The 26409-nt window shown below is 43.8% G+C and overlaps 1 protein-coding gene across 1 annotated transcript; it reads left to right on the forward strand.

The window, feature by feature from the left end:
• Positions 1-16663: 16663 nt before the first annotated feature.
• TRMT12 (tRNA methyltransferase 12 homolog) lies at positions 16664-21329 on the forward strand. Its single transcript, XM_021688449.2, has 2 exons — positions 16664-18120; positions 21099-21329. The coding sequence occupies exon 1, from the start codon at positions 16768-16770 to the stop codon at positions 18085-18087; it is 1320 nt and encodes a 439-aa protein (XP_021544124.1). The 5' UTR covers positions 16664-16767; the 3' UTR covers positions 18088-18120; positions 21099-21329.
• Positions 21330-26409: the final 5080 nt, after the last annotated feature.

The raw sequence follows: 26409 nt of genomic DNA on the forward strand, positions 1-26409 counted from the left end.
TCTTTGGAAAAATGTTTTTTCAGATCCTTTGCCCATTTTTTAATCAGGTTATTTGGTTTTTGTTTTGCTTTGTTTTTGCTATTGAGTTGTTAAGTGTCCCTTATATATTTGGGATATTAACCCCTATTGGATATACAGTTTGCAAATATTTTCTCCCATTCCATAGGTTACCTTTATTTTGTTTCCTTTGCTGCCCAGAAGCGCTTTAGTCTGTTGCAGCCCCCCTTGTTTATTTTTGCTTTTGTTGCCTGGGCTTTTGGTGTCATTTCCAAAAAATCATTACCAAGACCAATATGAAGGAGCTTTTTTCCTGTGTTTTCTTCTAGGGGTTTTAAAGTTTCAGGTCTTACACTTAAGTCTTTAATCGATTTTGAGTTGATTTTTTGTGTGTGTGGATAAGCATCCAATTTCATTCCTTTTCATGTGGGTATTCAGTTTTTCCAACACCATTTATTGAAGAGACTATCCTTTCCCCATTGTGTATTTCTGGTACTCTCCTTGAAAATTAGTTGACCATATGTGTGTAGATTTAAAGTTTTGTCAATGCATTTCCTGTTAAAGAAAGAGGAAAGTGTTGGTTAGGTAATAAGAAGAATCATGTTTAACACTCATTTAATAGTAAAATGGAGCCAGCAGAGCTGTTTCCTGCTCAACAGGTACTGGGCTAGGTCCCTTGATCTCTCCTGCCTTTAACTGGTAGAGATAGAGAGAATTTCCATTTGAAGTTTTGAGCTACCAGAGAGGGCACTTCTCTGGGCAACCATGCTGTCTTGGGCCACTCCTTGACACTTTTCCCACGGTGTACCCAGGCTGGCTCAAAACACCTACATGCTCTCCTCCAGGTGCAGGTACCAGACCCTGCAGCCCTTTCCTGCAACTTGTGGATTAATTGGTAGGGAGCTCGTGACTCTCTTCCTCTCCCTCAAGACTCATTCCCCTGAGTAGGGCTGTAGAGTGAAACCGATTTGCTACTCCAGCATTGCCAACACCCCGTGTTGTCTAGAACGCACTCCTCCTGTCTGATCTTGATGGACTCTTTAGGAAGTATTATAAGATAAACCTCTGGCACTTTCAGGTTGTGTCCTTGGATTCCTTCTGAGTGCCCCATCTCATGGGTTGAGTCTCCCACTGGACCACCCTACCCCCAACATACACCATTTAACCGAGCAGAGCAGATTTCTGTCCAGGACTGAGTCTAGGACAATGGGAGGTTAGCATGAGTGAACACCATTTATTTCATCATTCATTTACTTACATGTTCCTTAATCATACAGTCACTCATTCAAGAAGCATTTATTGAATATTTACTGCATACCGGTCACTTTGCTAAGCACTGAGAGATACAGTGATGAACACGACAGCAAAGCCTCTGACCTGTGTGAAAGAGCTGGAGATACACATTATATAAGTAATGAACAAATGAAGAAGGTCACAAGTTGTGGGAACATACTGAGGAAATTAGCAAGATATTGAAGAAAAGCAACCTGGAAAAGGGCACTTCAGACAAGGGGGCCAGGAATGCTCTGAATGAAGAAGTAACATTTGAGCTGAGACGTAAAGATGAAGAGGAGGGAGCCATATGAAGACCTGAGGAAGAGCATCCCTTAGAGAGGAAGCCGATGAAAATGCTGACAGATGGCAAAGAGCTTAGACCATTCTGTGGGACTGGGCAGGCCAGACCATACCGGGCTTCCTGGCACATGTAAGTTAAATTTTATCCTAAGAACAATGGGAGACATTGAGCGGTTTTGAGCTGGGGGAGAGACATGATCAGATTCATGTTTTAAAAAGAGAACTCTGGCTCTGCATAGAGAATGAATTCTAGGTACAACTGGGGCTTCCAGTTTCAAGCTAGAGTCATCTGGGCAGGAGATAATGGTGAAGACAATGAGGGTGGAGAGCTGGGGGCATACCCAAAGTATCTTTTGGACCTAGAATGGACAGCACTTGCAGAAGGTCTGGTTGTAGAGGAATGAGAAAGGAAGAATGTCAGGATGACTCCTGCAACTTGTTCTTGAAGGCTGGGCAAGCGGTGATGCCATTTTCTGGATGGAGCAAACTGAGGGAGGCTGCCCCGTAGTCTCTCCATGGCACCCTGTGAGCTGATGAGGTGCAGACAGGAATGCCAGTCTACAATGTGCTCCCCTCCCTTCAGTAGTAAGAAATACCAGTGGCCAACTTGGCCTCATCTTCTGAAATTCTCCTAATGACTCTGTGAGGTGGGTTCTATAATACCCTGAGACAGAAAACAGGCAAGAAAGTAAGCAACACCAACAAGGTCCCAGCATGGATGACCTCCTCCCTCTTCTTTTTCCTCCTCTTCTTCTTCTTCTTCTTCCTCTCCTCCTCCTCCTCCTCCTCCTCCTCCTCCTCCTCCTTCTTCTTCTTCTTCTTCTTCTCCCCCTCCTCCTCCTTCTTCTTCCCCTTCCCCTTCCCTTTCCCCTTCCCTTCCTCTTCCTCCTCCTCCTCCTTCTTGCCATGGGAGATAATTTGTTTATTTTTTTTATTTTTTTAAAGATTTTATTTATTCATTTATTTGAGAGAGTGAGAGAGAGAGAGAGAGCACATGAGAGGGGGGAGGGTCAGAGGGAGAAGCAGACTCCCCGCTGAGCAGGGAGCCCGATGCGGGACTCGATCCCGGGACTCCAGGATCATGACCTGAGCCAAAGGCAGTCGCTTAACCAACTGAGCCACCCAGGCGCCCGATAATTTGTTTATTTATGCAATGAATGAAAACACATCTCTGAGCATCTTCCATGACGAGGCATTGCTCTGGAGTGATGATGATGACAATGATGATGAAGCAACAGCCAGAAAGTTTTAAATTCTCACTATGTGCCAGGCAGTTTGTTGAGGACTTCACATACATAAAATTCTGGAACTCTCCAGCAGTTCTGTGAGAGGTATAATTATTGTCACCCAAGTAAAGATAAACTGAAGCTCAGAGAGCTTAAGTGACTTGCCTTGGGTAACGTGGTAGAAATGATGAAGCCAGGGTGGAAATCTCCCTGAAAGAACTCCTGAAAAACCTAAATCCGTGTCTGTCCTTCTGACCTCTGTCCCCTCCTCATCTCGCACAGCACCTCGTGTAGTGTAGGTGCTCATTGTTGAGCACCTGAACGTGCTTTTTAAACCTGCTCTGCCGGACCATTCGGATGGTGTGTGTGTGTGTTGGGGGAGCCTGTGGGGTCACTTTGAGAGAAGCCACTCTGGTGGCTGGAATTTAAAAGACAGTTTGGAGCCCCAGAACGTCTGGACTAGATAGAGCATTTGAAGCCATCCAGCTGGGCATCATTCATTTTCTTTTTTTTTTTTTTTTTTTAAAGATTTTATTTATTTATTTGAGACAGAGAGAATGAGAGACAGAGAGCATGAGAGGGAGGAGGGTCAGAGGGAGAAGCAGACTCCCTGCCGAGCAGGGAGCCCGATGCGGGACTCGATCCCGGGACTCCAGGATCATAACCTGAGCCGAAGGCAGTCGCTTAACCAACTGAGCCACCCAGGCGCCCCATCATTCATTTTCTTGTGAGGAAACTGGGGTGCAAAGAATTTAGCTCCACACTGTTAATTTACTGGTATGGGAACTGAGGGCCAGATCATTTAGGTGAAACACACCCCGGGTTGCACAGTTATTAACTGGCTGAGCTGCTGCGTCCACAGACCCAGTTGTGTCTCTCCCTGACAGATGTGCCCTGGATTCCGCAGCGACGCCCCGCGCGCCTGCCCTCAGGACGCAGCGCACGTGAGGATCACTTCGCCTGGGCTCACATCACACCCGGCTTGTGTCATCCTGCACAGGTTAGTGAGTCTCTCTGGGACGCAGCTTCATCACCAGCGGAGTAGGTAGAAGGCATGACTCAAGGTCCATTGTGCAGGTTATGCAAAATGGTAAGTAAGGCTTTCGTAGGACAAGGCCTGACAGCCATACTCAGAATAAATAATTCAGAATAAATAGATGTGTTAGACCATATTTTGAGGTATTTATTTCTAAGGTTTGGCTTTTCTCGGGTACCCCCTTTTCCCTCTGTTCCCACTCACATTTACAAGGCTTATTGCTTGTGACCTCGGGAGGGATGTAACAGGAGAGAGCAGGACTGGCCTGCCTGGCTTCCTGAAATTCTTCCCCAAAGCCCAATCCCCAGGATCAGAGGGGAATCCCAGGTACATGCTAATAGTCTGGGCAAGAAGCCTGGGGGCAAAACTGAAAAGGGAAATTCAGCAAAAATGTGGGAGTGGGGGAGGGAGGGACACCTGGGCGGCTCAGTCGGTTAAACGTCAGCCTTTGGGTCTGGTCATGATCCCAGGGTCATGATCCCGGGGTCCTGGGATGGAGCCCCATGTCGGGCTCCCTGCTTAGCGGGGAGTCTGTTTCTCCCTCTCCGTCTGCCCCTCCCCCCTGCTCGTGCTCACTCTCACATAAATAAATAAAATCTTTTTAAAAAAATGTGGGAGCGGGGTGGGGGTGGCAGGGATGAGAGAGAATGGTTCTGTGGGTCCTGAGTGAAGAGCGAAGCAGGTCCCACGTCCTGGAATGGCCCCTGGATTTTGTCTAGGCACTTGGAAAATGCAGGAAGCCACTTGAAAAAGTGCCCGACCCACCCAAGTATGGTGGGGATGCCAAGAAGCCACACAGATGCACGCAAGTGTAGTCACAGCCGACCGGAACCCCCATTTCCCTGTACTTTGGTACCATCATCATATTGAAATCATGTCAAAATTCACAGTGTTCAGAGCGTCCCCAAAACCATGGCCCAATCCTCAGTGGGGAGAACCCCAGGAATGAGTTTAATTTCCTATCGGCTGGGAGGAAGAGAAACTTTAGGTTAAAAATGAAGTTGAATTATAGAGAATAAAGCAACCACTGCTTATCCCAAATATAGTGGATAAGTGTCCGGGACCACTTGTGGTAAAGGGGAGGGAACTCTGCCAGCATCTTGCACCCCACACGCCCCCCAGCATATGCTAGTGGGGCCCAGGGCTGAGAAGGAGAGTAGTGCAAGCTCAGTCCTTTCTCCAGGCAACCCCAAGGCATTCCCAGAACAGCCAGCAGCAGATTCAGGTTCTGTGCGGGTCTGGGATTTAGAAATTTGTGGCCATCTTTATGGGGTCAAAGAGTATAAACTACCAGTTATAAGATAAATAAGTCAGAGGGATATAATGTAGAGCATGGTGACTACAGCTAATATGACTGTGTTGCATATCTGAAAGCTCCTAAGAGAGTAGATCTGAAAAAGTCCTCATGGCAAGAAAACACAATTTGTAACTGTGTGTGGTGACAGATGTTACCTAAACTCTTGTGGTGATCATTCCACACTATATGCAAGCATGGAATCATTACGTTGTGCCCCTGAAACTAATATAATGTTATATGTCAATTATACCTCCAAAAATGGGGGGGGGAAAAGAATACAAAATTACAAATATAAAAATAGGAACAAAAGCAAATATGTATCTAGAATAAGAAAAGAAATCCCAACATATTGCTACCTTTTAAAAAAAAAAAACCTCACAAATATCACAAACATTACAAAATAGAAAAATAACAGTATTGTTCTTAAGTGTTTAAGGCACCTAAATAAGACCTTTTCTTCATATTTAGCTGCATATCCTTTGATTCCCTCTACATGTGACAACAATTTTATAGCATCCTTTTCTACATAGAGAGTAGGAATATGACTCAGTCTCTCCTCTAACATGGTTGGAGGAGAGACTCTAACAAATTGACATTTGTTTTTGTGATCAGGGGTTGGAATGTATAAAACATGCAACTTCAGAGAACTCTTGCTGGTCTTATTATTGCTACTAGTTTGTGGCCTACAAGCATAAAAATTCTGATAAACTCAAATGTGTGTGTTGCCATCTAGTTTTTTTTAAAGATTTTATTTATTTCTTAGAGAGGGAGCATGAGTGGGAATGGGGGTAGAGGGGTAAAGGGAGAAGCAGGCTCCCCACTGAGCGGGGAGCCTGACGTGGGGCTGGATCCCAGGACCCTGAGATCATGACCTGAGCTGAAAGCAGACGCCTAACCGACTGAGCCACCCAGGGACCCCGCCATCTAATTTTTAATTTAAAAAACATACATTTTATTGATGTATACAATAGTGACCAAACAGGATTTTAATTTTTTCATCTGTGGGGCATTAAGAGCAAAGAGTAAATGACTGTCTCACTTGGTTTTATGCAGACTAAACGAACTTGCATTGATCTCTTTTAAATGTTTTTTTTTTAAGAGTTTATTTATTTATTTGACAGAGAGAGACACAGGGAGAGAGGGAACACAAGCAGGGGGAGTGGGAGAGGGAGAAGCAGGCTTCCCGCTGAGCACGGAGCCCGATGCGGAGCTCGATCCCAGGACCCTGGGATCATGACCTGAGCTGAAGGCAGACGCTTAATGACTGAGCCACCCAGGCGCCCCTCTTTTAAATGTTTTTATGTGAAAAGTGTGTTTGGCCCCTGCTCTATGATTTCCAGGCCTGAACTGCATCAATGTAGTTGACATAGGGGAGTGTGACTCTGGACTTTTCTTTTGTTCTTTAGGTTTACACAAGAACTGTAATGTTTTGGAAGATCCTCAGCCAGCAGCCACTTGGTTTTAAAATTTCTTGATCAAAAAATAGAAATATGTTGTCAGAGAAGTCACCTATTTGTCCTTTTCAAGACTAATGAGTTGAGTGACAGGAGATTCTTTTGGAAACTCTGAGAAAGGCCAAAGCGAGACCTAAGCATCAGGTAAGACCTCATCTACTCTCCGTACTGCTGACATTGGAGAGCCAGGCTGTCCTTTTATTCTTTTCCTTCTTGCTCTCGGTTCTGTGTTCTTGTCCTACAGGAAGTTCCCTCTTGCAGGAATTTCATGCTTTTGCTCTATTCTGCCAAAAGGGGATCTAGCAGAAAAGTTGAGTACTCCTGAGGTTGGATGATGAATGGTATAATGATTAAGACATGGAGGCTAGAACACAGACCTGAAGCAAGATTCTTGCTTTGAAATTCCACCAAAACAGCTTAATGAGTGCTGTGTGTTTTTGAATGGGAAGCATGTGTCTCAGTGAGTTGAACTTGTGTTGAATGTGATGTTTCACTAAATATCCTACTCTCGGGATGCCTGGCTGGCTCAGTCAGTAGAACATGTGACTTTTGATCTCCGGGTCATGAGTTCAAGCTCCATGTTGGGTGTAGAGATTACTTAAAAGATATATATATCCTATTCCTAAGTTCTTTTCTAATGTATGGCACATTTATAATGAATGTGCTGTGTTATCTAGTATATTCTGAACCGAATGTTAATCAGACATTGTTGAGAACTGAAGCCTCCATTTAAAAGTATGCATGCCTGAAGGTTAAAAGAAGCTTTCTGCACACTAGAAACTTGGTTTCTCCTCCATGACTCATATCCTTCAAGTGCCCAGCATCAGAAAACATGCTCACATCACCATGGAACACCTGGTCCTGTATTTCTGTGTCAAGAGGCCGGGTGAATCCAGCGGCTAGCCATACAATTATCTCTGAAATTCCTAAACCTGAATGACTAGCAAGCACTTAACTACACACAGAAGAGAATGCGATCACATAAATGTATCCCACTAAACCAGACTAAATGTATCCCATCTTTTTTTTTTTTAAGATTTTATTTATTTATTTGACAGAGAGAGACACAGGGAGAGAGGGAACAGAAGCAGGGGGAGTGGGAGAGGGAGAAGCAGGCTTCCCGTGGAGCAGGGAGCCTGACTCAGGGCTCGATCCAGGGCCCTGAGATCATGACCTGAGCCGAAGGCAGCCGCTTAACCGACTGAGCCACCCAGGCGCGCCTAAATGTATCCCATCTTAACTTCACCTACCGACTCCCCAAGATGCCCACATCCACACCCTACCAGAGAGGAAGGTGGCATGGAGCGACACAGCGATCTTAACCATTTGTGGGTAAGTCATCTTACTTTTGCAAATCTTACAAAAGCACATGACCCTGTGAAACCACTGTGAAAGGCATCACCCAGGGTCCAGGACCTTCGGAAGGAGCCCATGCACCTGACGGGACCTGAAGCTTAAACTTTGTCACCGTCACAGTAGATCCGCTTCTCAGAACAGGAAAGTGACTCACAAGCTAATGCTGTCCAAAGGTGAAATTTTGTGTGAATGGAGCCATGGTGCCTTAATTCGGCTGGGTGAGATGGTTCACATTTAGTCCCCTGAGAGCAGAACAGCCTGACTCTGGAAACTCATTTCCAGACGAATAGTCCCTGCCCAGGCACTGTGCTGAGCGTCAGGCCAGAGAGAAGGAAACAAGGTCCCCTGCTCTTGAGGGGGTCACTGTTGGCGAAGTGGATCTCTGTACCCTGTGGCATGTGCTACGTGTGAGAAATGAGGAGATTTTAATGGGACATTAGCAGAGGCATGGATTCCTTCAGATGGAGGGAGTGGTGGGGGGGAGGGAGGCAGAATGGCGGGGGAAGGAGGAGGGGGTGATGCCTGAGCTGAATTTAGGGGTAAGGAGTGTTTAGGTGGAGAGGAAGGATAGAAATGCTCTTCTGCCTTCTCTCTGGGCTGGGATAGGTCATCTTCTGCAGTGATTTCCTAAAGCCTAAAGGTGGATGGACCAGCCAGGTGTGTGAAAAGCATCTAGTGGGCAGAAGGAAGATGGAGAGTGTGTTCAGAGAGTACTCACTGCAGCCAAACAAAGAAAGTGATGAAATCCCTAAGCCCTCCCTTTGGAAATGTCACCAGTCTCTTTGCCGAGGAAAGCACCCCCTGGTGGCGACACCTAGTAATACAAACACACTCAGCCAGCCTCTCTAAAAAGCCCCCCCCTTCTCACCTGCACCTCTCTAACCCAGAGAGCTCTAAACTATGCATCTGTGTATCTTACGTATAAATCTTGGAAAAGAGTTACAGTGCTAATATACTAATATACTTCATTACATATATGCAGATAGAGAAATTAAAGATACGGGACACAAAAAATGAATTGAAAGAAGAAAAATTTAGTATTTCCCCTCCTCCCCCCACTGGGACCATCATGCATACTCATGGGGCACGTGGCATCATTTTGGAGACCTCCAAAAACTGGTAGGTCAGTTGTGTTTGACAGCAGCATGGGGCAGGGGGTAAAAATATAGACTCAGGAGTCAGTTGGTCTGGATGTGAACCTTGGCTGCACCACTTCCTAGCTCGGTGACAATGGTCATATCCTTTTTTAAAAAACATGAATGATAATTGTAAACACCTCACAGAGTTCTTGGAGAAGTTCCTTAATAGAAAACATTGAAATTAGTGCCTGGCACATGGTAAGCACTTTATAAATGTTACCTATTATTTTCCTCAGTGCCACTATTAAAAATACTTTTAAATCTGGGGCACCAGGCTGGCTCAGAATATGGAGCATGAGACTCTTGATCTCAGAGTTGTGAGATCGAGCCCCACATTGGGCTTGGAGCCTACTTTAAAAAAATTCTTTTATATCTTCTTTTTTTTGTTTTAACATTGTCCTTAAAAAATTTTTTAAAAACCCAGGTGGGGGGAAAAGGAAAGAGAAGTCTGGAAGGACCTCCTGAAAAAGATGATTCCCAGTTGAATTCAAATTTTCAGAGCTTGCTGAGTGAAAGTGAAAGCAGTAAGAGTCAGCTCAGTCCTTTCTTAGCTAAACTATGTTATTAAAACTTCTTCACACAAGTAAGTCTTTGCTCTTACGTCTCCTTCCTGTCTTTCATCCAAACTCCTCTCCAGAGCCTCTTTGTTGTTTCCAGGGGGCTTTTTCGCTTACTGCCTAGAGGAATGTCACTTAATGGCTGATGTTTGTTCACTCTCCCTTATGTCTCCTCGATTTAGCCCCATAATCAAAAAGTAAAGCCAGTCCACCCTGCAGTCAGGGTGGCTTTTGGACCTCTTTCTGTCCCAGAGGGGTTGGCAGAAGTCCAAGGGGTAGGCACTTCTCTTGATCTGCCCTATTCTTTCTGCCTCATCTTGCTCACAGAGCCTAGAAGTATTGTGCCCATATTGAAGCCTCAAGGATAAAAGGGTCACACTAAGACTGAGAAGGAGCCTGGTTAACTGGGGAGTTCCCTGAACCGATACACAAGCCCTGAAGTGCTTTTCATATTTAAAAAATATCTACCTCCCTACCCACTGTTGAGCTGCTGTTTGTTGGGAGTTTTATTACTTGCTGCCAAACACATTCATGCATCTGGATTGGCCGTGTCAGTAAGGGATGTCTAATAGAGCTGAATGGAGAATGGTAGGCCCCCTGAGGAGGCCTGGACATCCAAACCATTAGAAACCCAAGAACTTGGGGTGCCTGGGTGGTTCAGTCAGTTGGGTGTCTGGCTCTTGGTTTCCGCTCAGGTCATGATCTCAAAGGTCCTAGGATCAAGCCCAGTGGCATCGGGATCTGGCTCCGCGCTCAGCGGGGAGTCTGCTTGAAAATTCTCTCCCCCTGCCCCTCTCCCCAATCCTGCTCACTCTCTCGCTCTCTCTTTAAAATAAATAAATCTTAAAAAAAAAAAAAAAAAAAGAAAAAAAGAAACCCAAGAACTTTACTCAAAGGCTGCAACTACTTTGGTGCTGATTGTTGCTGCCATCTAGTGGCAACAACTTGGAACTAAAACTGCTCCCTTGGGCCATAAACTGTTTTTCCTGTACATCTTTCTTCTTCCACCATTCACTCGTTCATTCATTCACTCACTCACTCACTTATGTGTTCATTCTATGGATACTTTATGAGAATGTACTATATGTGATGTGTCTTCATAAATACAATAAGGAAATACAGTAATGGGGGGAAATCCAGCTCCTTACCCCCTTGAAACTTACACACTTGTGGGAATATAGCCATTAATCCAATTTAAAAATGAAAAAAATATGACTGGAAAGGGTTCTAAGAGAAGAACATGGTGCTATGAGAATCACTGGTAAGGATTTTCCTTACTGGGGAGATGGATAGGAGGTTAGAGAAGGCTTTCCTGAGGATGTTCTGACTGGTCTTGGGAAGGGAATTATCTGGGCAGTGAGACCAGTCATGAGAGTGAGCTGCAGCAAAGGGAGGGAGTGTGTTGAGTACATGGGAAGAAGAGAGGACAATGTGTTTAGATTAGCACTTAATACTAGGCATTCTAGTTTTTGAATTGGGACTATGGTTGTGAATTATAATGACCAGAAAATTATTTTACCTGATAATAAGCTAAAAGGATACAGACTAACAGATAACTACAGAACATTCCACACCAACAGCAGAACACCCATTCTTCTGAAGTGCACCTGGAACATTCTCCAAGATAGACCATATGCTAGGTCATAAAATAAAGCCTCGATAACCCTAAAAGGATTGAAAGTATACATAGTATGTTCTCTGGCCACGATGGAATGAAATTACTAATGGATTAAAGTGAGAACTTTTTAAATAAAAATTTTATTAAATCTTGTTATTTTTGAGTTTTTATAAACTTAAATATTACAAAGTCTCAAGCTCTGAGTATCATAATATGAATTATTCAAAGCCCACGTACAATAATGGAACATTCAGTTATGGCATTATGTACTTTGTAATGTGACAATGTAGCTCTTTATATAGTAAAACAAAGCTTATGAAAAAAATTCTTCACCATCTTGGTTTTTACTTCAAATACTCTGACATAAAGGGAGTTAAATAAGAGTATGTTATCGGTGAAGTAAACAGAGGTGAACAATCCACTCGGGAAACTGTGAGACATGGTCTAGGACACTGTGCAAAGAGAAGGGGATTCTCTCTGGGGAACTCTGCAGCAGGTAAAGTCCATTCAAAATGGAGGTGGTTTTGTTGTGAGCACTGAGGGCAAGGGAGGGGCATAAGTGAAAGAAAAGTCCCAGGTTTGTGACATGTGCAACTAAGAGACTGGCAGGGCATTTCATGAGCTAAAGAGGAGTGGGGAGAATGCAAGCTGAGTTTCATTTTGGAAGTGTTGAGTGTGAAGTGTCTGGGAAAATCAAATGTGGTGGGGGAGGTAGACAGGTACACCCATAAGAAGAAGCATTCAGTGAGGTAGGAGGAAAAGCAACAGAATGTGTTCTTCAAAATGCACGAGAGGGATGGCTTAATCTTTCCTCCATGCTCACAAAACACTTGAAATTGCAACTCCAGTCACACTTCACTCATGGCATCAGAAGTATTCGTGAGCATATCTACAACTCAGAATAGAGTTCCGTGAAGGGAAGTTAGCAAACAGTTGTTCAAAAAACACAGCAGTGATGCTAAAATGAACAAATGAAGAGGCACCTAAGGAAGGGAACAACATTCCAGGTGCAGCAAGCGGAGGGAAGAACAGAAGGAAGAGAAAACTAAGAAAGTGAAAGCAATTATTCCTCTTTATCTCTAGGCTCCAGGATCTCTCAAGCCACGGAGGCCAGCTCTCGTGTATACAGCCAGCCCAACACCGTGCAGAACCTCCTTCCTATATGAAAGCTGCCGGCCCTTAAAGAATTGAATGTCGCCTCTCACAAGAGAGGCAGGTGGACGGTCCCTTGGTTTGGCATCTCATCAAGAAGAGGTGTAACAAACTCATCTCCAGCTGGGGGCTCCCTGACTAAAATTCATATGGAATTAAATAATTCTGGCCACTTCAGGAGAGGCGATTTGTGATAAAGTTTTCCCACCCTCCCCTCTCCCTCTGCAGTTAATTTCCCTGACCTACTTCTCCTTAACTAAGTAATCATCCTCTTCTGTGTTGGAACTCACGGGTTGTCTACACGCTTGTTTATTATTGTTGTTGTTGGTTGCTCTTGCTTTGTTGTCATTTTAATGAGTTCGCATGATGGAAATGGTGGGGAAAGTGAGGTCACGTGCTTGAGGGATGGTGGATCAAGACGGCCATGTACAAGTGGAGATCATTCGTAAATCTGCAATTTTTAAAGGACCGTTTCCAACTCTCGAATATTAAGTTAGCTTTCAAATCATATCCCCCAATATTATGTTTAGCTCAGGTTAATAGTAGGTTATATCTGGGTCAAAGTCCTTGCTACATTATTTTAATTATTGTTGTAAAGTGTCAAACTGACTTTGGAACAGAAGGAAACCTAGAGAAAAAACACTTTGTAAGATACGAATTTTCTCACCTCCCACTACAAATAAAATGAAAGGGAGCTTCCATTTGTAGGGGACCCGGAAAACAACTTTTTTGCTGCCTCAAGGATTTTCTAAAGATTTTTCTAAGATATAAAGATAACATTTGTTCATCACATGCAACTTGTAACTAGAGAAAAATATACAAAAGAAAATGGAATCACTTATAATCGCATCACATATAGGGAATCACTATGAATCACTGTTCACATTTACCCTCATAAACTTGTTTAAATAAATACCATCTAAGGCATAGTTGTATATTTTGCAACTAAACACTGTACAAGGAGTAACTTCCTGTGTCATTAATATTTCTTATAATCATAGCAACTGTTTATTATTTCCATCTAAAGGATGTACCATAATTCATTTAACCTTCATCTGTAGGTTAAGTAAAACAGTAAGGAGTATTTAGTTTATCAATCCTTTGTTTGAATTTCTGATCATTCTACATTCATGGAATGGATTCCTGCTTGAATGGGTACAAACATGTTCAAATCTCCTGGTGATCAAGCAGTCATTCTCTTAATTACTATAGTATTGCCAAGCAATGACTTGTGACTGGAAACTATACAAGATGCTGGGGATATAGCAGCAAACAGAAAAAGAACATTCCTTGCCTATGAGAAAATTATTTGCTACTAGGGAAGACAGACATTTAAGAGTAAACAAATAGCAATCAAGGAGAAATTAACAGTATTTTTAAAAAAGATTTATTTATTTGTTTTGAGAGAGAGAGAGGAAGCATGAGCAGGGGAGGGGCGGAGGGACAGGGACAGGGAAGAGAATCTTCAGCAGACTCCCCACTGAGCGGGGAGCCTAGGCGGGGCTTGATCCCACAACCCTGAGATCATGACCCTGAGATCATGATCCTGAGATCATGAGCAGAGCCCAAGTCAGAGGCTTAATGGACTGAGCCACACAAGCACCCTAAAATTAACAAACAGTAAGTAGACCTAACAGTGGAGGGAAAAGAGAGTGTTGAATTGAATGAAAGCCCCACCAGAAGATGACCTTCAGGCAAATCCCCAGCCATTCCATCATCTGAGGGAAGGGCATTTCAGACAAAGGGAATGGTGAGTACAAAGGTAAAAGCATGAGAAAAGGAATGGACTATTTTCAGTCTCAGGCTGATTTAGGAGCCAGATCATGCATAGTCTGGTGGGCTAGGAGCTTACTCTTTGAACAATGGGTAGGCAGGAACTGTTTCAGTAGGGAGAGATAGGATCAGAATGTTTTGAAAATTCTCATCCTGGTTGGTATGTAGAGAAAAAAAGGAAGGTAAGAGTCCTAAAGGAGAAACCAGTGAGAAGGCAGCTGCAGTAATCTATGTCCCAGAAGGTGGCTAAGGAGATCAAAAGAGGTAGACCAATTTAGTATATACTTTGGATTATAAAAGTATATGGAGTATATAGCATATGGAAACACCTGACAGTTAATCATCAAATACCTATAGGAAGTTGAGGAAAATGTGGGAAGCAGGAGGTGATTAGAGATAGTTTCTCAACTGTGTGTTTGAGTAAATTGTTGGATGCTGGATAATATGGTACTATTATATACATGGGAACAGTGGCAGAAAGAAACCTGTTTGACACATATTAAGTATGAGTCGCCTATTAGACACCAAGTTGAGATATTAAAGACACAAATGGTATTGGAATTGGGAGTGGTAGATATGGAGTGGTGGAAATATGAACTTGAAAATATCAGTAGAAGTGAAGAATCAAGGGAGGTCGTTAAAGATGGCCAGTGGCAGTGTGTTTTGGAATAATCCAGGAGAAAGAGAAAGAGAAATTGAACATGCGTGACATAGAGAGAATTACTGAAAAACTGAAGTCCTAAGAGAACACTGGGAGACAGTTTAGAACATACCTTAGAAGTATTCCAACTAGGGCGCCTGGGTGGCTCAGTTGGTTGAGCGACTGCCTTCAGCTCAGGTCATGATCCTGGAGTCCCAGGATCGAGTCCCGCATCGGGCTCCCTGCTCGGCAGGGAGTCTGCTTCTCCCTCTGACCCTCCTCCCTCTCATGCTCTCTGTCTCTCATTCTCTCTCTCTCAAATAAATAAATAAAATCTTAAAAAAAAAAAAAAAAGAAGTATTCCAACTAAGGTGTGTGGAAGCTGGGAAATTTATTCACCAACTTCCATCGGTTGCTGGTTGAGGAATGCTCTCAAGAGGTGGGGGTTGGGTGGGCAGTAATTCCCCAGCATTTCCAGCCTCCCCTAGACATATGTTAAGCCAAATCTGGTGAGCAGAGAAAGCCATCAGGCAGACTCCTAAGTGCTTTAGTTAGAAGCCATTGGATTGGCATATACAGGAATGGTGAGTCCCAAAGGTATATGGGGCACCAAAAGGGTCTTCTACTCTGTCCCACTTGATATTTTTTCCATGGAATCTGAATTTTAAACATAGAGACAAAACTGGGGCACCTGGGTGGCTCAGTCGTTAAGCGTCTGCCTTCGGCTCAGGTCATGATCCCAGGGTCCTGGGATCGAGTCCCACATCGGGCTCCCTGCTCAGCGGGGAGCCTGCTTCTCCCTCTCCCACTCCCCCTGCTTGTGTTCCCTCTCTCGCTCTCTCTGTCAAATAAATAAATAAAATCTTAAAAAAAATAAATAAACATAGAGACAAAACTGACAACAACAACAACAACTCTGATTGATACTGAATAGGTGTCAAGAAACAAGAAACTGTTTTAACCATAGCCTTATGCCTCCCATACACAGAGACCTGAATTAGGGAACTTAATGTTAAATCTCTGGGTCTCAATATTCTAATGTGTAGAATGGCGGGAGGTAAGTAGAAAGAACAGGGCTTCTTTCCAACTCTTATTTTACATTATTTGAATTTAGGTGTAGCGGAATTCCTTGTTGTCCTCATTAAGTTTATCAAAGCATTCCAACAGGTATTTAATATCTACTAACCACTTCAACTTATCACATTATATCTCTTTAGAGTATCTACTCTTTGCTAGTCACTGTTCAAAGCGTTTTATATATAATATCTCAGTCATAGCAATCATCTGAAAAAGTTAACCTAAGTCTCATTTTACAGGTGACGATTTTGGTTCTGAGAGGTGATATGATTTACTCAGATCCTCTGACTTCCAAACATTTGTGGGTTTTTTGTGTTTGTTTGTTTGTTTTTATACTTCAGGACAGTGAGAGGGTTACGACTATCTTAACAGGGAAAGGGAATAAGGAAGCTATAGTTGACCCTTCACTCTCAGCAAATGCTGTGGCCACTGACATTGACCTGAGAGCAGCATGAGACTATCGGAAGCCTTTCTCCAAATTCAGCCCATCATTCTAACTGCACTTCTCTCTTTGGATTCGTGAGCAGAACTGAAGACAGTGCACGAGGGTTCTGGAGGATACCGATTAACTGGACGTCTTTAAGCCCACAGAACTCCTTGTTATTATTAATCTTCTGCTAGGCGGCATCAAGTTAACCGTCAACCACAACAAAGATGGCAGCCGCGGCTTCACCACGGCAACGACAACGCTACTTGCCAACGGGCGCCTCAATATTTACTTCCGGCCTGTCCGTTTAACGTCACTTCCGACACCGGCTCCCGGGCGTGTGCGCTGCTCCTCCTGCAGCCGCGGTCGATAATGCCGAGCCGGGTGAGTGGAGTCTGAGAGAGTCTCACGGAGGGAATCCGAGAGAATGTGGGGCCAGCAACATGGAAAGGGAAGGTGGGAAGCCTGCGGCTGTTGTCGCGGTTGTGACTGGGCCTCGGTTTACCCAGCGATACAGGGAATATCTCGAGAAGCAGAAACTCCTGGATAGACGGCACCGTGTAGAAAAGATGCCGGATGGCACGGTGGCGCTGCCCGTGCTGGGAGAGACTCTCCCTGAGCAGCACCTTCAAGAGCTGAGGGATCGTGTGGCTCCAGGCAGCACCTGTATAGTAACGCAGCTCCTGGATCCTGTTCCCTCAAAGAAGGCCCAAGGTTGTTCACCTGCCCAAAGGCTGTGTCTTGAAGTGAGTCGCTGGGTAGAGGGCCGGGGAGTGACGTGGTCACCTGAGTTGGAGGCTGATTTGCCCAGATCTTGGCAACGACATGGTGACCTCTTGTTGCTGAGCGAGGACTGTTTCCAAGCCAAGCGATGGAAAAATCTGGAACCAGAACTCTGGGAGACTGTTGCGTCTGCACTTGGCGTCCATCGTGTGGCCAAACGAGGGCGGGTATCACCAGATGGCACTCGAACACCAGCAGTGACTCTGCTGCTGGGCGACCATGGCTGGGTAGAGCACGTGGATAATGGGATCCGATATAAGTTTGACGTGACCCAGTGCATGTTCTCCTTCGGAAACATCACTGAGAAGCTTCGAGTGGCATCGCTGCCCTGTGCTGGAGAAGTGCTGGTGGATCTCTATGCAGGGATTGGTTATTTTACATTGCCCTTCCTAGTCCATGCTGGTGCTACCTTCGTCCATGCCTGTGAGTGGAACCCCCATGCTGTAGTTGCTCTGAGAAAGAACCTTGATATCAATGGAGTGGCAGATCGGTGCCAAATACACTTTGGGGATAACAGAAAACTGAAGCTCTCAAACATTGCAGACAGGGTGAACCTGGGACTGATTCCCAGTTCTGAAGAAGGCTGGCCCATTGCCTGCCAAGTGCTAAGACGGGATGCAGGGGGCATTTTGCATATCCACCAAAATGTGGAATCTTACCCAGGCAAGAATCTCCAGCCTCCTGGAAGCAGTGAAATGGAGAAGGAGCATCGGCCTTATCCTCAGCAAATTATCATCAACCAATGTACAAATGGAGCAACCAGGGGTTCTAGGAGAAGAACGCTGTCAGCAGCCACCAAACCAGAGTGGCAGAGGTGGGCGGAATCTGCAGAAACTCGTATTGCCGCCCTTCTTCAGCAGGTGCACGGGACACCATGGAAGACACAAATCCTGCACATCCAACCAGTGAAATCCTATGCTCCCCACGTGGATCATATAGTGTTGGATTTGGAATGCCGCCCCTGTCCTCTAGTTGGCTAGAGAAGGTGGATCCTGAGACACAAGGATCTACATGTGAGTGACCCTTAATACATAAGTTGAGGCAGGGTTCTCACCCCTCTTTTCTCCTGGCAACCTATTTTAATATTTTGTGTCCCTGAAAGCAGGCTCTGGATCAGTACAAGTCATCTTGTTTGTGTTCCGTTAACACATTGAGAACGAACTACATATCTGGGAGAAGCAGTATGGCTTATTGAGATGAGGCCTGTACAATGAATTCTGACCTCAGTCCTGTCTTACCTTGGGTACGTGGTCCCAATATTCTTTTGGCCTTGTAGTTCCTTACTTGCAAAATGAGGGTTTCTGTGAATGGTCTCATTGGCTGTTGTCTAATAAGCAGTTGTACACAGGGCATTGGTTATTTTAGAGTGAAGGACACAGTGCTGTTTCCAAAATCACTCCAGCTACAGTGTAGAAAATCGACCGGAGTGGGGCCAGGGTAGAAGCAGGGAGACCTGGGAGGAGGCTTCTGTGGTTGGCCAGGGAGGATATGGCAGTAGCTTGGACTAGGGTGGTGGCAGTGGGAAGTGGATGGATTTGAGATATGAAATCCATGGGACTAAGCAACACAGTCCAAATCAAAGCACTCAAATGGTGCAGCTTTGTTACGAAGACTGACTAAATTAGGGAAGGAAGAGTTTAAGAATTACTCTATTGTATTAACTTCATTCCCTTTAGCATTCCTAAATGAGTGTTGGGGAGGTGTCTTACATATTATGTTTGTTGTTGTAGAAAAGAGATTAAGAATGACTGCTTTAAATTATGGGGAAACTAGATTTCCAGCCTTAAGTTTGTGCAATACGCTAGCTATTTTTTTTTTAAGAGATTTTATTTGAGAGAGCACATGAGCAGGAGGGGTGGGGGCAGGGCAGAAGGAGAAACAGATTCTCTACTGAGCAGGGAGCCCTGAGATCATGACCTGAACCAGTCAGATGCTTAACTGACTGAGCCACCCAGGTGCCCCTAAGCTAGCTATTTTAAAAGTTCAAATTAAAATCTTAGATTTTAACAGGCCTCAGACTCCCTTTTCATATTCTTTCAGTTTTTGTGTGAGCTATTGGGAATGTGAGATATTCTGCAGTTTTTCAAGCCTCACCTTATTTTATGAGTGTCTGCCAGCCCCATTGTTTACCATTGGAATGACTAATTGCAGAGTATCACTGATTACCTTTGGGATGACTAATTTTGAGAAGCACTTCAGAGCTTTGTTTTGGTGCACTTTGAAGCCATCTGGCCTTGTTTTCTTGATGAAGGAAACATAGGAAAGTGTGGCTTTATCGGGATTATGATTGTATCTGGCATTTGACTGGCTGGGGTTGGGCTGGAGCTGCTTGCCCTTTTCTTGTAACAGTGTCAATAAGGACAGGATCAGTGAACCTGCTGTGTATATGAACTGTAAGTGCATTAGATACAGCCCCAGTCCCTGAGGAGCTCACAACCTAGCAGCAGAAATAACACAAAAACTGAAAGAATTGGAATACAATAAGTACCATATGAGTGATAGCATGATATAGAAGTGCAAAGGTGGAGAAGAAAAGTTCTGAGAATGGGGAAGTCTTCAGAGAGGTAGTGTTTGATACCGCTCTTAAAAACTGGGTAAGATTTTGGTAATTGGAGTCAGGGTGGAAACAGATGCTAGTGGAAGAAAAAAAAAAACAGGTGCAAAAAGTTTGCTCAGAAAATGTTTGGAGCATCGTCATTAAATCAATTTGGAACATCAGAAGCAGGGAGAGATGTGTTGAAGATGGCGGTTGTTATAAGGATTAAAAAGAATAGTGTCTGGTACATAGTAAGCCCCCAGGAAATGTTAGCTCTCATGTGATCCCACCCCAGAAGGGGGCCTAATTGTTCCATTCCCATCCCACAGAGCAGCCTGCCTGTTTGCCTTAATCATCTCCTCTTTTACATATTGGGTTTCTTCTCACATGTGTGCCTGTAGCTTTCGAGCCTTAAACTACAACTGCTGGGACTTGAGCCAATATAGGGAGGAAGGAAAGCAGGGGAGAAACAATGAGGAAGGTGAGTCAGGGAGCCACATGTCCAGGGGCTGAGGAGTTACCTTTCTGCCATAAGCTATGGATAGGCCGCTGAAGTCAGATACACCTGGGTGAATTCATTCACCCTGCGATATACACATCAGGCCTTGAGGGCTCAGGGGTGCCAGAAGATTGGCATGGATTCTATCTTCCTAGAATTGAGTTTCCACTTGTATGCCTCCTGGCTTCGCTCCCTTGTCCGTGACCTGAGGCAGCCTCTCAAGATTTAGTTTCCCCATCTGAACATACGAGTTAACAATTGTGCATATCCTGAAGGATACTCTTTAGCTTTAAATGAGTTAACGTACATTAACTATCATCACAATGGCTGGCACACAGTAAATACTTCATTCATTTAGTAGTCTTTATAGAAGGTGAACTACCGTTTCCCAATTTGGGTGTGAGGAATTGTACATTTGCTTTAGTAGTTAAAGTAGAATGTCCTTATTTTGAAAAGCCACTCATTAATTGGGATGTACTGTGTCCTTTCTCCGTGAGGCACTGTGATGAGGGCCAGAGACACAGAGGTGAGTAAAGTCAAGTCCTGAAGGGCGCCCGGTTGGCTCAGTAGGTAGGGCACGCAACTCTTGATCTCAGGGTTGTGAGTTCGAGTCCCACGCTGGGTGTGGAGATGACTTAAAAAATCTTAAAAAAAAAAAAAAAAAAAACCAAGCTGAGTCCTGCCCACAGTGGGATCACTTCCAGCGACCTGGACACAGAAGAAACAATACTGTGTACTAAGTGCTGAGACAAACGGGTTTTTACAGGCACACAGAGGAGGCAGCCATCCATGTTTGGGGATATGGGTTGGGGGAAGTGGAGAGTGTGCCTGGGAAGATGGGAGCGGGGATGCATCAATTGAGAGTTAAAGAATGAGCCGGAGTTACGTGTGAATGGAAGAAAACAAGGGTCCCTTAAGCCTTGTCTCCACCTTGAGTATATCCATTTACATTACAGTTTTCTCCAAGCACTTGCTGGATTGGCCTGGTCAGGAAGAGGCATCTAATGGAACCAAGGAAAAAAGACTGAAAGGATCAGGAGGCTCATGGAGTGTTTGTCACCTCAGTCCAGGAATGTGTGCTGAAGGCTTCCTTTGTGAGCGTCAGTATTAGTTGCTGGGTAAGGCACCCACTTGATGGAGAGATTGTGATTAAAAAACAGTAATGATAATTTTATTAAACTCCCTCAACCGTGAGTTGCTTGGTTCATTAACTTCATAATTTAAATAAATTGTGTGCATATATTGATATAGAGTATAACATATACATTTTAAACATAAAAACAAATTTAAAATGATGGCAAATACATAGCATTTTTAATTCACTTTCTCCCACCTGGGCACACATCTCCCACCCTGGGCACACCCAATATATGTTATTCTGAACAGCCTCAGGGTGCAACCACTTCAAATTGGGCAAGCCATAAAACCGGTCATTTTCTTGGCCTTTGGTAGTTTCCTTTTGTGTGTACTGTGTGTACTGATCATTACTCAGCTGCTACTTTAGGGGAATGGTCAGCAGATGTCTGGAGTTCTCTGTAGCTCTCTCCACTCTGGCATTCTACTTTCTGGACTCATTCCTGGGCTCCTAGGACTCCCTGTTCCATCTCCACCTCAGGGAGTCTGCTGGGCTCCACCTGGCTTCCGCCTCAAGCCACAGCCCAGAAACTTTCTCCAGGCAGTAAGATGGAGCAGTTCAGTAGCTCACCTTGTGGCTTTGCATCTCCCATGGATCATTGTCCATTGCCTATGTCCAGTACCTTGAGGGGGTTGTTCATGTGTTTTGTGTAACTTTTTTTTTTTAAACTATTTAGAAGTTTATAATAATTAGTGTATAAATTTACTAGCTTTCACAGTCATTGAAGAAATTCACTCTAGCAATAATAAATATATACAAGTACTTAAGCTGACACAAGATTTCAACATATAAAGCACATAAAAATTTCTTACCACTATTGTGCTTAGAATCCCTACCTATATTATAAACTGAATATAAAAATATTAACAATAAATACAATGGCATCTTTCTGATTTGATATGATAATACTTGCCAGGTTACTCGATCAACAACCACATAATTTCAGAGAGGCCAAAAACTGTCAGAATAGCTACTTGTCTCTTTGGCTTTTTAAAGGTCAAGGTTGAATCAGAGGCAAATAGAAAATAATGAATATGAGGTTAAAACTGTATTTTGGTACATACCACAGACACACCACACATACATACCACACATGAATACCCACACACACCCCACACGTATCATATTGTCTCCTGGATTGAATGGCCCATGCAATAAAGATGCACGTACACCATTAGGTAGATAGATATAGATGGGTAGATTGTCCTAGTTTCTCTTTTAGTAATTGAATTTTATTTTTTTAAATCAAAGCTATATATATGCATAGTTTCATAACTCAAGTAAAGGTAACACAACTTTATGAATAAGACTGCACTTCCACACCACCACAATGAAGCAACTATATCCCCCTCTCCTCATTTTTGGGTCTACTTTGAGCAATTTCAGCTGGGCCCATGTGTCAAAGGGGATGTAGGATCTAACCAACATATACTACCAGGAGCCATGAGGGTATGTATAGAACCTGGGTCCTGAGAGCTGGCTAAGATGCAGTTTGCATTCATGTAGGACTCCACTCTTCCATCATAATATGGTCTGAGGAGATCTAGACCATCTGAACATCCCACAGAATATCACGCTAACCTACTATATTTATAGCATCATATTAATTAGGTCAGATAAACAATAAGCTAGTGTATTGCACTCCAAAGATGGAAAATAATCACTAATACAGTCCAGCAACCTGTTACAATAGTGAAATTTTTAGGGCTGCTGGTCTGCTTGAATGCTAAGATATCTCCCTCACAGTAAAGAATAAGTTTTTGCATCTCTCCCACTCATCAATACTCCTGGATGACAAGAAAGGCCAGAGGAAATGAACAGGTAGCACAGGCAGGTGGCCCAGACTCCTGTGTCATATTTATAACTCTTGCATCAGTGCCCTTCCCTCAGCTCATAATTATGGCCACTTGAGAGGCTCTTCTGTCTTGCTGATGAAGGACAGAAATGCACAGCTAAGTTAATTGATAGGTTTTCTTGGAATATGGGTTCAAACAAAAAAATAGACTGCTGCTACCCTACAGCCCTCTTCAGAAGTGAGGGGAGTCCTCCCAAAAGGCAAAATTGGCAATATTTCTGGTTCTCCACTTTGTATGGAAAGAGAAGTGGCCTGAAGTAAGAATATACCTTTATGGCAAATGTCAGATAGGTTGATGAGTTGATCAGGGCCCTGGAGTGGGAAAGATTAGATCAGGGGCAAGGGAGCCAGGAGAAGAGGCAGTGGAAAAATCTCTGGGATTGGAACATGAGTAAACATCTTTGTATTGCAGAACAGTGCCTACCAGAGACCTGCACCGTGCAAGAGGAACTGGACAAGTAAACAAAAAGACTTGGCCAGTTAATTTTAGCAGTTGTAGTCATGAGCTACCCCAATAGCATAATGGGCTCATGAATAAAGTCATGTTCAGGGATGTAGGTTATCAAGATGCCAACAGCATGGCCTCTACTCACCAAGGAGCCACTCCCTAGTATTCAGCACTGAGCCCTTGGAACAACACCATCCCTCAAGGAAAACAAACAGCTAATTGGTAGCAAGTGGATTACATTGGACTTTGGTCACGGAAGGGCAGCGATTCACTTTGACCAGAATCTTCCCATCTGCATGTATGAGTTTGCCTTTTCTGCCCACAAGATGTTGGCCAGCATCACTATCCAAGGGCTTACAAGTGTGTGATCCATCTGTATGTATCCTACGTAATATTGCCTCTGACCTAGGGATCTGATTTACAGCAAAGGTGTTTCAGTGGACACATGACCATGTGACTCACCAGTCCTATCACGTCCTAGAAAATGCTGACCTGGTGGAGTGGTGGAAAAACCTTTTGACACCAGACCAAAGCTTGGAGATAATGCCCAGTGAATGAGATGCCATCCATCAGGATGCAGTATACACTCTAAACACCTATTACATAGTCCATGTCCCATATAGATAGAAAATGCACAGCTAGGACTGAAAGGGTAGAAATAGGAGAATTCCTACTATGGTGGGCTACATAATGCCCCCCCCCAAATATGTCCATGTTCTGTAAATATGTTACTTACAAGGTAAAAGGGACTTTGCAGATGGGATTAAGAATCTCAAAATGGGGGGGGGGGGCCTGGGTGGCTCAGTCGTTAAGCGTCTGCCTTGGGCTCAGGTCATGATCCCAGGGTCCTGGGATCGAGCCCCGCATCGGGCTCCCTGCTCGTCGGGAAGCCTGCTTCTCCCTCTCCCACTCCCCCTGCTTGTGTTCCCTCTCTAGCTGTCTCTCTCTCTCTCTCTGTCAAATAAATAAAATAAAATCTTTAAAAAAAAAAAAAAATCTCAAAATGGGGAGGGTATCCTGGATTATCCAGGTTGGCCCAATATAATCTCAGAGGTCCTTATAAGAGGGAGGTAATACAAGTAGGAGGAGGTGTGATGACTGAAGCAGGATGCAGTAATGTAAGGAAGGGGCCACAAGCCAAGGAATGCAGGCAGCCTCTGGAAACTGAGAAAGGCAGGGAAATGGATTCTCCCCCAGAACGCTTCAGGAGGAACAGAGTTGTTGACACCTTGATTGTAGACTTCTGACCTCCATAACTGAGAATAAATTTATGCGGTTTCAAGCCACTAAGTTTGTGGTTATTTGTTATAGCAGCAATAGGAGGGTCACATACCCACTTCCTGTCCCCACAGGCCCACCCAGGGAGTTTGTGCCTCCCATCCCCACAACTTTGTGAGACTAGAGGGCTGGTTCCTAATTGGGGAACTGTTTCATCAGGAGATAAAATAATAGACCCTTTAAACTTTAACCTGCTGAAGTTTCCCAGTCACATCAGGCTCCTTGTGCTTAGAGAGCAGCCGGCAAGGAAGAGTCCCCATTCTGGGTGGGGATAAGTGAATGTGATCATGAGGAGGAAGTAGGGTTATTGTAAGTATTGTCACACAGTGAGGGCAGGAAGGCGTATATTTCATGCTTACTCCATCCACCAGGGCGTCTCTTGATACTTCCCTACCCAATGGCAAGAGTAAAATGAGCAACTTCCAAAACGATGGAATAAGGACCTCTGAAAACTGGCCTCTCCATAAAAGCAATAAGAACACTGGCAAAAATTGTCAAAATCAACAGTTTTTTTTTTTTAGAACTCTAGAAACTAAAGGCTTGCCACAATCTGAAGAGCATTTATTTTAAAAACTGCTAAATCTTGATTAAAAAGGGAAGCTTCTGGCATTCTAACATGTCCTATTCCTGCCCCCCCATCTCTAATACAAGTTAAATTGTTCTTAACTGTAGGGAGAATGCTTCCAGGATCATTCACCCTTAAGTGATATGCAGCCTTTGTTAGACCCATTATATTGCTGTTTTTTTTTATCCTGCACTGTAGTGACACTTTTATCATAAATCAGGTGACCGTATATGTGGGGCTGTTTCTAGACTACCTTGTTCCATAGTCCGTTTTTCTATCCAAGCACCAATACCATCCTGTTTAAATTACTCTATCTTTACAATAGGTCCTGATATCTGATACTGTATGTCCTTCAACTCTGTTCTTTAAGATTGCCTTATTCTTGACCTTTTGCATTTTCTTATGAATTTTAAAATCAGCTTGTCAATTTTTGGGAAAAAGAACCTGTTGAGATTTTTTGTTAGGCTTGCATTGAACATAGAGGGTAAAATTGAAATCTTTACAGTACTGAATCTTCCATCTTGAAGCTTTTATTCTACTCAGTTGGGGGCAGCTCCAAAATGAGAAGTGATTATTAGAAGCCTGGACTACAGGATCCCATCTAGGGGGAAGGGTCCTATCCTTCCCATCCGTCAGTGGGGTACTATATCCGTCTTCTTTGGGCTCCCTGCCTCGGCAGATGTTTTTAACTTAGTGTTACTTGTACTCTGCCTCTCAGTAGTGTCTTGGCCCTCAGATTATTCTTGACCATCACTTAACATAATTAACATATTTGAACCTATCATCTATTTACATTCTAACATAAATTAAGTACTGTGAATATGATTATCACATATAACGATCCAAACTAACAAAAAATATCTTAACAGTACTCCTGAGCCAAACACAGAACCATTGCGAAGTGTTGTGTGTAGTGTTGTAAGGTTTCCAGTGAGTATTCTCCTAAAGTTTGTTCACCACACTAATTACTATTACATACTATATAT

The sequence above is a fragment of the Neomonachus schauinslandi genome, chromosome 4, assembly GCF_002201575.2.
Source record: "Neomonachus schauinslandi chromosome 4, ASM220157v2, whole genome shotgun sequence".
NCBI classification, from domain to species: Eukaryota; Metazoa; Chordata; class Mammalia; order Carnivora; family Phocidae; genus Neomonachus; species Neomonachus schauinslandi.

What these genes read in the sequence shown, in the direction of transcription:
- TRMT12 (XM_021688449.2), top strand. Translation starts at nt 16,768, where the DNA reads ATGGAAAGGGAAGGTGGGAAGCCTGCGGCTGTTGTCGCGGTTGTGACT.